At 39.4% G+C, this 11,468-nt stretch overlaps 1 protein-coding gene across 5 annotated transcripts in view; it reads left to right on the forward strand.

Annotated features, from left to right (window-relative positions):
* pcxb (pyruvate carboxylase b) overlaps window positions 1-11,468 on the forward strand; it is a 326,653-nt gene that overhangs the window by 21,796 nt on the left and 293,389 nt on the right. For all 5 annotated transcript variants that reach the window (XM_046063782.1, XM_046063778.1, XM_046063780.1 and 2 more), the window contains exons 6-9: window positions 404-549; window positions 4,850-4,967; window positions 6,606-6,673; window positions 8,247-8,330. In XM_046063782.1, the coding sequence (XP_045919738.1) occupies window positions 404-549; window positions 4,850-4,967; window positions 6,606-6,673; window positions 8,247-8,330 (416 nt within the window). The remainder of the gene's footprint in view (window positions 1-403; window positions 550-4,849; window positions 4,968-6,605; window positions 6,674-8,246; window positions 8,331-11,468) is intronic.

Here is an 11,468-nt window from a genome sequence, read left to right on the forward strand (position 1 = left end):
CCCCCCCCCCCTCCTCCCTCCACCTTTCACCCTGGCATTGCTCTGCTAGCTTTGGCTTTTGCTCGCCAAGCCTTCATTTTGTCTTTTACTGTGGGGGATGAACATTTTTAGAACACATTTTTCAGCCACTTACTTGATCCATCTGCTGCTGTAAGAAACTGTGAAACATTAAACTGTTTCTGTGGCGTAACAGTGCCCTCCTCCTATTTCATTTAAAGCAGAGTCCTGCTTTTTCTGTAATACAAAATCCAACCTTGAGACTCAAATGCAGTGTGAAGTTAATCTGCAATCTCTAAATGATTGTACTAATTACTTTTTTACTATTAAGTACTGCGCTCTGAATCTTTTAAAGTAAAACAAATACTCACTTATGTATCCTTTTACTCATTGCACCACTTTCTAGGTGTACCTGTGGTCCCAGGAACAGATTCCCCCATCACCTGCATGCAGGAGGCGCAGGTGTTCGCCCAAACATATGGCTTCCCCATCATCTTCAAAGCAGCCTACGGAGGAGGTGGTCGCGGCATGAGGGTAGTCAGAGAGTACGAGGTGAGCCACTCTTGGATACGATCACTTCTCTGAATGATGTAATTTAACAGCTCCCTCTAACAGCATAAATCTTGTCCAGCAAAGAGAGAACAAACTCAACTTGATGGCAGACTGGCATCATGACAAATTACGGTTTTCATATTCATTAATTTTTTTGTTTATGTTGAATCAAGATGAAATTTCCTGGAAATTACAACCTGGTCATTTACCTCTCCTACCACCAATCACTGTCTGTTTTTGGTGTGTGTGTGTGTGTGTGTGCTCTGAAATTGCCTCTGTCACCTAGCGAAGCCTGAGTGATTTGTATGTTAGAGACCGGTTCTCCTGCATCAGCTGAGGACATTTAAGAAAATGTCTTTCAATATTGTAGCTGTGCAGGGCCCACCGCTTTTTAGATTAGATAAGCTCATGCATGTCAGATGTTTCCAACATGAGTAATTTTAAAGTGATAAAATACAGGGACATACAAAATGCATAGTTCTACATATAAAAAAAATATCAGGAGGTGGGAAGCCATTGGCAGGAAAAACATTTTCCTTTTTAAAGGAAATGTCTTCAATAACTTGATGTGCCCTAAAACTAGTCATGTATTTTGCATCGCTTGGCTGAGGTACATCTACCAATCTGTCACCATCTTCCTCCTCTCGGCCATGTAAGGGTGCCATCAGCCAGACAGCAATGATGGGCTGTCACTGTAGCTGTGGCAGCGATGACCTCAGAGCGCTTTGATGGAGAGAAGAGTAGTCCAAAACTGAAGTCTTTGGTCATGTTACTCTAGTTAGTTGTTGGCATGGTTTGGAGTCTAATAAACAATTTTCATGGTAAATGATGCTAATATGAAATTAGACGAATGCTATCTGTTCAAAGTTCCACTTTTCTTTTGTTTTCAGTTTCTGTATCTTTTTTTAGCTTGTTGTAGTCTGTCCATTTTAAGGTTATAAAATGTATGATTTCTAATAAGTCTCTTAAATGAAGAACAATTTCAAGAATGTCAAAGCCTATGCGATGCGTCACTTAGATTGCATGCTTGCTTTACATTTTCACCATCTAGTCAAACGAGAACCTGAAGGGTAAAGGCACACTCCTCTTTCTAAACTTAAATAATGCAACAATAAATGAACTATGAAGTCTAGAAAACTAAAAACAGACTGTATAAGAGGCTATATTATATGTAATGTACAACATTCATTATTTATTAATCTACAATAATCATAGACTGTAATACTGCTTACAGACAGTTAAATACGCCCTGTCCCTTTAAAATGCGTTCACTAAGCCTTTCTGTATACAGTCAGCAGCTTCTCACTCACTGTAAGTGGTACTTTGGGAAATAATTGTAAAAAAAAAAAAATCCACAATGGTTGTAGAGTTGTAACCTCCATGAACAACACTCTTAACCTCAAATGATTATTACTGAAAAATGGGCCAAGCATGTTCAATAATACTATTTCACTTGCCATGGTTCAAAGGGAGGGTAATTGTTTTTTTTTCCCCCCCTTTTTGTTTTTATTACTAATATTGTATCAGTAATAGTCTAATAAAACCAACAGAATTATTTTAAAACTTTCCTCTGGACATCAACAGAGAAGGGGTTTAATGGCCTTTAGTGGATGGATTTTTATCCAAAATATCTGTGTCAAAGGGAAAATGAACTACTTAAGGTCCATAGGCACCAGGAAGTGGCAAGCTGTCACCTCTGTTTATTTCAGTGTAAGCCTGGCGGCAGCGTTGCCTCTCATGCCAGCAGTAGTGGGGGCACTGGAGGAGGCTGTGTGGCCGCTGCATATGTGATTGTGCACAGCCTTCCCCCGTTTCTGCCTCTAAAGTTTGACATGGCCAAACTTTTTCATCAACCAGCTGCTTATTGTCCGATCAGAGGTCACTGGTAAATCAAAGCTGCACAGAGCATTGCCACGGCCTTTAGCATTTATGGTTTATTTCTTTGCTCGTGCTTTTAAAAGAACCCCAACAAAGAATATGTAAGTGACAATAAATAAGGTTATGTAAATCATTACTCGAACGTTTAGCTACCCAAAATAACACCACATTCATTTAAAATAGTTAGATTTATGAAATACACAAAATACACTTGCTCTTTCGTTCTCGCTTTCAAATGTATGCTTTAAATATGTGCAGAATTATTGATTTCCTTTTTACTGTGATATTCACTAAACCTTTGACCCAGAGAAACACATCACATTTGAAATGACTTCAGTCAATGTCAGCCACAGCGGTTCAGTACTCGCTACTATTAATTTGTTGTTGACATTTCTAGTTATTCATTTGCTTCTCGGGGCCTCAGCAGCTCCAGCTGATATGATGTGAGGAAATTGTAAAGGGGTTTCTCTGTACCAATGCGTAGGTTGACTTTTTATTCCGTGAAGGCCAGCTCCTGGGTCATTTGTATGCTGAATTAACAGAGTGGGCCTAACTATTCTCAACACATTGTAGGATGAGATGTGTATGTTTACTGATAAGTGAGGCAGAATTAAAGTGGCAGGTTTTTGCTCAGTTTGACGTGATGTGCTTTCCCAACAAGCAAGAGAGAAAAGGAGAACGGCATGTATCAAAGCTCCAGTGGCCAAAGCTGACAGACGGACTGAACTGATGTGGAAGGAGTGCAAATGGAATTCTGCTAACTTGAGTCTTTCAAAAGTTTTTGTCATTTACAAAAATAGAGGTGCACCAATGATTTGACAGGTTATGTCTATGACTTCAAATTCCTTTTTCAACACTTAAAATTTTGAGTTGTAAGTGTTCTTCTCAGTGGCTTCTTATGTTTTAACAAATGCCCAGTTCATTATATGGTAGGTTTATTTCTTTGCCATATTGACACATTTGTAGGAATTAGGATCTCATCCCAAGGAGATTGAACTGACTTCTATGCTGACTGATTGAACTGCAACTGAGGAAGAGCACTAATAGTGAAAATACTTTGTTCATAGAAATGGAATTATAACACACGATCATGATTAGTTATTGTATGTGCAAGCCAACGAATATACTCATTTGTGCAGTGTTTGAAGTTGGGGGGGGGATGTCACAACTCTCTTATTGACCTGTTGGTGTGTGGCTCCCCCCAATATTTATATAACTAACTTTAAACAGATGTAAAACAGAACAAGGGCAAGGTGTTGCTCTTAGGAGGCGACTGGCTAGAAGGATCACGCCAAGTTAAACAAAAGGCACCAAAGAGTAAAATGTACATGTACCGGCCAACTCCAACCTGTGTTCAACAGAGTTTCGTTTTAAGTCCAGTTGGCCAACCCTGATGTAGGGCTGGGCGATATGGCCAAAAATGTTATCACGATAAAAACATTTCATATCATTCTATCTCACAATAATTCAAATTGTCATTTCTTTCAAGTTTAAAGGCTGATTTTTGTTCCTGACTGAAAATTGAAAAGAAACCAGATGGTTAATTATGTGGTTAATCTTTCTTTATGGTCAGAATGGGACAAACGCTTGATGCCAAACAGTGGAACACTTAATAAAATCATAATAGTTTTGAATGTTCTCCCTCAGATTTGTTATGAAGTTTTCAACAAATATGACTAGAAAATCTTTTTTCAGTTCCTTTTCCTCAACAAAATATTTTAATAGAAAAATTAAATGTTAATTTGTTTGTGATTCAAATGAATTAAACCAAATATTTATTGACGATATATTGAACATTTATTATATTGATATTGAGGAACATTATATTGCGATAATTATTGTTTTATTGCCCAGCCCTACCCTGATGGCACTAAATCTTAGGATCTCCTCCTTATTGACATCCGGATAGTTTTGCCTCCAAGAGCCTCTTTTCTCAAGGCTATGAGATGACAGCTGAGGATGGGGTTGAGCATCCTCTCCTGAGGCACAGGGAAGGGGCCATGATGGTGACTCAGTCCTCCAATAGAGGAGACTGGATGGGCTGGCAGGACGTCAGACTGACAAAAACAGATTGAGTCATGACCTTCAGCATGCTTGTAGTGACCTCCCACAGCCTGGTCCCAGGGATGTTGTATAGTGTGTTGCTCCCTAAGGTTGTGTAAACATTTCTGGCAAAAGGAAAAACATGAGAACTGCATAACATCACATGTGAATGACGGGGAAGGGAAATTAAATGGTTTACCACAGGAAATAAATGTTATACTAAATAAAACTAAGTGACCCGATCCAGAGATTAAAGGACTTTGAAATATATAGCTCTATAACTCCTTAATAACCACACTAACTCTTTGCTGTGACTCTTTCTTCTTGAGTAGTACCACTAACATAAGACATGTATGGATTTTTCTCGTCTGGTTGTCAGGAACTTGAGGAGAATTACCAGCGGGCCTACTCTGAAGCCTTGACGGCTTTTGGGAACGGAGCCCTGTTTGTTGAGAAGTTTATTGAAAAGCCAAGACACATTGAAGTACAGATCCTTGGTAAGTGCACTCGACTTCCTTTGTGTTGGCATTTTAACGGTCTGTTTTTATGTGATTTGATCAAAGTTCATTAAGACGGCACAGAACTCAGCAGCAGAGCTAACAATGAGTGATTGAGATGTATTGACCAGCAGAGGATTCTTCAGCCATTATTCATTATTGTAGTGACTGTAACTCGACTACCGCTCATTATAGAACTGAAATTCCACACCGACACTTACAGAAAGTGTCTGCACTTTGAGCCTATACTGTGGTGTACATGATGCCTGACTCTGGTGTGAGAGACCAGGGTTCAATCCCCGACTGTGACCCATCCACCATTGTGTCCCTGAGCAAGATACTTAACACCTCGTTGCTCCAGATGTGTGCAACCTCTGACATGTATAGCAATTGTAAGTCGCTTTGGATAAAAGCGTCAACTAAATGAATAAATGTGTATTGTAATGTGTATACATCTGGCTCTGTTTGGTGCTGATGTGTTTGTGCGTCTGTGCATGTTTCAGCAATTTACCATGGTGTAGTTCTGTGCATGGATGTGGTTACTGATTAATTACTGTCTTCAGGGCATGCAGGGATTTTCTGAATTACCAGTTAAAAGCCATGTCTTTACCAGCCCTCTGTTTTTCTGCCTTCCCTCTTTCCCTACTTCTCTCCAGCACTTTCAATTTAATGTTTTCCAGTTTCTGTCTTCTGCCTTTTCTTATTGCCAGGTTCTCTTCTCTCTTTTCCTTCCAAACCTCCCAACGTCTCATTTAGTTTCTTCTGCCTCGGTTTTCTCTCAACTTTCCGTCATCCTAGCATGCAGAGACATGTCAAACACTCATCATCCGTCTGCCCCGCTCATATTCAAAAATGAAGGACAAAACAGTCTTTGGCCATAGTGCTGCCACTGTTTTTAACTTTAGACAAAAATGGGACTTAGCATAGATAGCGTATGTAATTCAACAAAACAAGGGCCACATGGCCAATAGACTGGCTAGGGATCTTTACTGCCAGCTGACCACTATTGGCTATGGGAGGTGGAGATGCAGACGGACAAGTGCTGCAACAATTAATCAATTTAGTAGATCAACAGAAAGTTCATTATCATCCAATCTGATAATCAGTTGATCGTTTTGCATAATGTTTTTTTGAACAATGCCTTCCGTCTCTTAATTAGTTTGTTGCAGATTCCAATGTGAGGATTTGCTCTTGTTCCCTGTGGGTTATTTTTTATTTTTTTTCTTTTTTTTTATCACTGTAAACTGAATATGTTTGGATTTTAGACTGTTGGCTGTGCAAAACAAGACATTTGAAGACATAATCTTTAATCTCTCTAAATGATGCTGCTTTATATGACTAACAGATTGATCGAAAATGGGCAATAAATGTTATTTGCAGCCCACAATGTTCTCGTATGTTGATCACCCTGGGCTTAGGGCTGTACTTTTTTTATTGAAACCTAATTTGTCTTTTGGGCTCTCCACACGTTAAAGCAAAATCTGTGATACAGATTGTGTAGTCCAGCTCACAAGAAATCAAAGTAGCTTACGGATACCTCCGGCCGCTTCTGTCACGACTGGCCACGGCAGTCAGAGCTTTGACTTGGTTTGGTTTCCGAGCTCTTAAACGTCTTTCTCTCTCTCTCTCTCTCCCCAGGCGATAAATATGGTAACGTCATCCACCTCTATGAGAGAGACTGCTCCATTCAGCGGAGACACCAAAAGGTGAAGTCCTCACTTTATTTAAGATTATCTTCATGGCATTTCTGCTGTACAACAGATTAGCATGAAGTGGATGGTGATGGTGGGCGGGCATGAAACAGAGGTCATAAGCAGGAATCACACCCTCAAGCACTGCAGTCTACTGAATATAGAAAAGGCTTAAGTGGTTAATGTCCCTTTTTTTTTCATTTAGGCAAACAGGCCAATTAAGCAACATATTACCAAATAAGGTGATTATAGTCCTGATTATAGCCATGATTATTATGGCCCTGTTGGCCCTGGGTAGCATAGATGTCCTGTAGGGGCTAAGAGGATTATACACCAATAAAAATTTGCCACTGCTAATGCTGTGTGAAAGGCAGTTTTGGCAACAACTGCAGTAGCTACATAATTACAACATAATACCAAATCAACTTGATCAACAAAAACTGTTTCTTTAAGGGTATAGAGCTCTGAATTGATTCTCATGCATTAGCCAGGGCAATTTTTCCCATATTCTTTGGGCTGGTACCGGGAAGAAATCCGGTATTAAGCACTACCTGATTGTCAAAATGACACAAATGTCTGAATACCACATAAAAGAGAAAATAGAAATTGTCACAATCGTCGCTCAGCATAACAATGCTTTCATCAGAGGGAGCTGATTAACGTGTAGTATTTCATTACATATTGTCACCTCAAAGCAGTTTCAGTCATGTTTTCATCACTTTCTTCCTTTCCATTTTTAATCAAATTATAGATGATAATCATGTTAGCGGCTCCATTCATGCCAGAGCAGCTGCTGTTTGACTCTGTGAGACTTAATCTGCCTTTGCCCTTAATCTAAGATCTTTTTGAATCTCAGGAACGAGAATAGTTGCTTCTTGAAATTGATTAGGGATGGTAGAGTGCTGATAGGATATTTTTAGCTTTTCTCTCTCTTAGAAGTGCTATTGATACTTGGAGATGGATTTCTTTTGGGGAGGGGGGCCAGTAAGATTTGATAAAAAATTTTTAAATTGAGTTCTTGTGGTTTTTAGTTTTTTAAATCAGACATTGTCACATTGTTTTGAACTGGATTCAGTTGCCTCAATTGGATGCGTTGACTTGTTTGACAAAGTGGAATGAAACAAATCAGCCTTTAACATGGCGAACCCCGCCCACCCAGCAGCTGTGGCAAGACCAAATGAAAAGCTGAACGATTCACTCAATCTGGTTTTTCTAAAGCTAAAGCACTAGTTAGGAGGGAAACCAACTGCAAATGCGTGGTACTTCTCCTGCCTGTTAAGAATCAGTTTTTAAGAAATGTGGGGACACTATTAAGCACTTTAGCAAAGTCGGGGAGTGTATTGATGAGCCAACTCTGTAGTTTTGTCGAGCTACGTGGCATTTTAGCATCTTTCAGCTCTTTTATTTTTTATTTTTTTCTCATCAAAAGCTCTGATAAACTACTGTACACCATCTGGGTTTGTATGTGTACATCACTGAGTTGAAATATGTATATTTTTTTTATTTTTATATCCTGACATTGCTGCATTTCTGTTATGTTCACTGTGGCATTTTCAATAAAAGCCATTTTTTGTTGTTTTTCTTTGAGGTTGTGGAGATTGCACCGGCTTTCCAACTGGACCCTCATCTGAGAGACCGACTTCACGCTGATGCTGTTAACCTCGCCAGACAGGTACATATGTGTATTTTGAGTTGAAGCTAATACAAATCGGCCACAAAGCTCTTGTGGTTTCTCTCTTTCCCCTCTTTTTATTTCAGTGTCAAAGGCATTCCCCTAGGGTTCAGGTTAATGAGACCATTTCATTACATTAGGGAAAATTCTCCTGTATAAATGGAAAGGGGGGGAAAAGGTTTTATGACACCGATTTCAAAAACGATTAAATAGAGGTTCTCAGTGTACAAAATGAATAGGGGTGTATTAAAATAATGTTTAAATATTCATGTGGCTGTGGCCGGATATTAAAGGAAGCTTATTCACTAGGAAACTGTATTTCCTCTAAAACGTGTAGGCTGCTGTTCACGAGTTGAATGTACAGTGTTAGAGTTTTAACCACTTGTTAAAACAAGTTGGCAGACTTGAGCAAAAATGATTTGCTGAAGCTTTCCTGGCGAGGATGCACAAGTATTAGGTTGTATTTAGGAAGTCGGAACAAATTTGCAAAGCTGTTTATTTTTCTGTCTGTAATTGGTCTGCAAAACAACTGGATTCTCCCCAGGAATTTTAATGCGCTATCTACCTGTGATTCAAATGAGGGGGACATTAGTGCTTTGCCAAACTGTGGAAATTGAAAATGGGTGGAAATGGATGTCAACAGTGCAGACAGCAAATGCAATACTGGAAATGAAGGTTTGTACAGGTTTTGAGTGCATTTCTCGAACAGTTTGATGTCACCAATTGTGCATTCTGATTAGGTAAAAAAAAAAAAAAGATTCACTGCAGAGTGAAAGCTCAATTTGTGTTTAGCCTCTTTAAACTTGTCTGTAGCACAGTTGTCTGGCTTTAGTTTTGCTGAAAAGTTGGCTCAACTATGACAGCATCACTTAAAAGTCAAGCCTCATCTCTGAGGAGATTTCAAGTAATGGCCTTTTCAGGTAATGGCCCAGTTGAGGAATGGATAGAAGTAAAGAGAGAAGAGCACAGGAGAGGAGGATGGAGATGAGCGTAGTGATTTGCTAAAGAAGTGACCTTGATGATAGAGAATTGGTTATATAAGAGGGATAGAAACTTTATGCAAGGCCCATGATGCAACATTGCTGCAGTAGTGATTTTTATTTATTTTTTTCCTCCCTGCAGTATGTAGTAGAAACACTTTCAATAAACACTGGTCGTTGGGGCACCAACCAATGAGCAGGGAAATTAAACCAAATTAACTAAAACTTTTAGCGATTATTAATTTGATCAGCCTCTTATGAAGGAATAGAATTCTTTCTGAACGGTAAGCTGTTAACGTAATGCTTATCACAGCCAAACCGTGGTTGAGCCTACTGTTTGGTAGCACTGGCAGAGACGAGATGAGTGTTGAGGTCCAGTCGTAAACAATGCAGTGTCTGTTAATGTGTGAGACTTCACTGTGCAGTCTCATCACAATGTAACCCAGTCTGTCTGTTTTAAGATGACTTACTGTGTTTTTAAGAGCAGCAGCAACGCGGCCAGCTCTTGTCCATGACTTTTCTCTGCATATTATTTGAAACAAAAGAGCGATGTGTGATGTCGCTCCTAATCGACAATGTGTAGATGACAGGTACCAACAAGCGTACAGCATGCATGCAAGCTCACGCACACACGGTTACTATTCTTGAGACGACCTCGATTGACTCAGTACAAAGAAATGCCTCCGCTCTATCACACTGGCTGTATGTGAGAGCGCTTACTGTTGTTGCATGCAGGATGAGGATTTTTGCCCCGTTTCCAATCCTTGAATTTAAGATGAATTAAATGATTTCATTGTTGAGGTCTATTTGCATTTCAGGGTTAACTTGACGTCATATGTGCAAACTAGACATAGCCCAATTGCCTGTATCGGTAGCATACTTCAGTTTCTGTCTGTCAAGGTGGTCTGCTCAATTTGCAAATGGATGTGTACACCAGTGACAAACTCAAGCTCCTTTATCTATTATAACTTTTAATGCACACACAAAAGTGCTTGACTAAAGGATGATTGCCAGAGACTGTTAAAGGATGGTAAGATGTTTCAGGCTCAGTGCTCCTCCTCAGCCAGGATACAGGCTCAAATTACCATAAAATTCAAAAACGGAGGTAAAAGAGTGGAAGTTAAAGATGTGTAACCTGCAACAGGTCATTGAATTGAAAGTTGATTAAATATACATTTAACATGCAATTGGAACATGAGAGTGATATTAACAGCAACCATTATTTCAACAAAATATAAATCGGGTGGGGAAAAAGTGATTAGTTTACATTTACTCATTTAGCAGACGCTTCCATCCAAAGCGACTTACATTTGAGGAACAACATACAAGCATCAACAGAGCATCAAATGCAGATCTACAACTGACAATACATACTAGTAAGAGCTCATAGTTTACAAAACATGTTACATGTTTGATTTGCATAGTTTGACATTTTCCGAAATTGGCTAATTTGCCCTAACGGATAATTAAATGTGTATTAAAACATTTAAAAAATACATTTTAAAAAGTACATTATATACACTTTAAACAAAGGATATACAGCCTACAAAGGCCTACACATATACAGTGAGGAAAATAAGTATTTGAACACCCTGCTATTTTGCAAGTTCTCCCGCTTAGAAATCATGGAGGGGTCTGAAATTGTCATCGTAGGTGCATGTCCACTGTGAGAGACATAATCTAAAAAACAAAATCCAGAAATCACAATTTATGATTTTTTAACTACTTATTTGTATGATACAGCTGCAAATAAGTATTTGAACACCTGAGAAAATCAATGTTAATATTTGGTACAGTAGCCTTTGTTTGCAATTACAGAGGTCAAACGTTTCCTGTAGTTTTTCACCAGGTTTGCACACACTGCAGGAGGGATTTTGGCCCACTCCTCCACACAGATCTTCTCTAGATCAGTCAGGTTTCTGGGCTGTTGCTGAGAAACACGGAGTTTGAGCTCCCTCCAAAGATTCTCTATTGGGTTTAGGTCTGGAGACTGGCTAGGCCACGCCAGAACCTTGATATGCTTCTTACAGAGCCACTCCTTGGTTATCCTGGCTGTGTGCTTCGGGTCATTGTCATGTTGGAAGACCCGGCCTCGACCCATCTTCAATGCTCTAACTGAGGGAAGGAGGTTGTTCCCCAAAATCTCGCAATACATGGC

This window comes from Micropterus dolomieu, linkage group LG12 (genome assembly GCF_021292245.1).
Source record: "Micropterus dolomieu isolate WLL.071019.BEF.003 ecotype Adirondacks linkage group LG12, ASM2129224v1, whole genome shotgun sequence".
Classification (NCBI taxonomy): Eukaryota; Metazoa; Chordata; class Actinopteri; order Centrarchiformes; family Centrarchidae; genus Micropterus; species Micropterus dolomieu.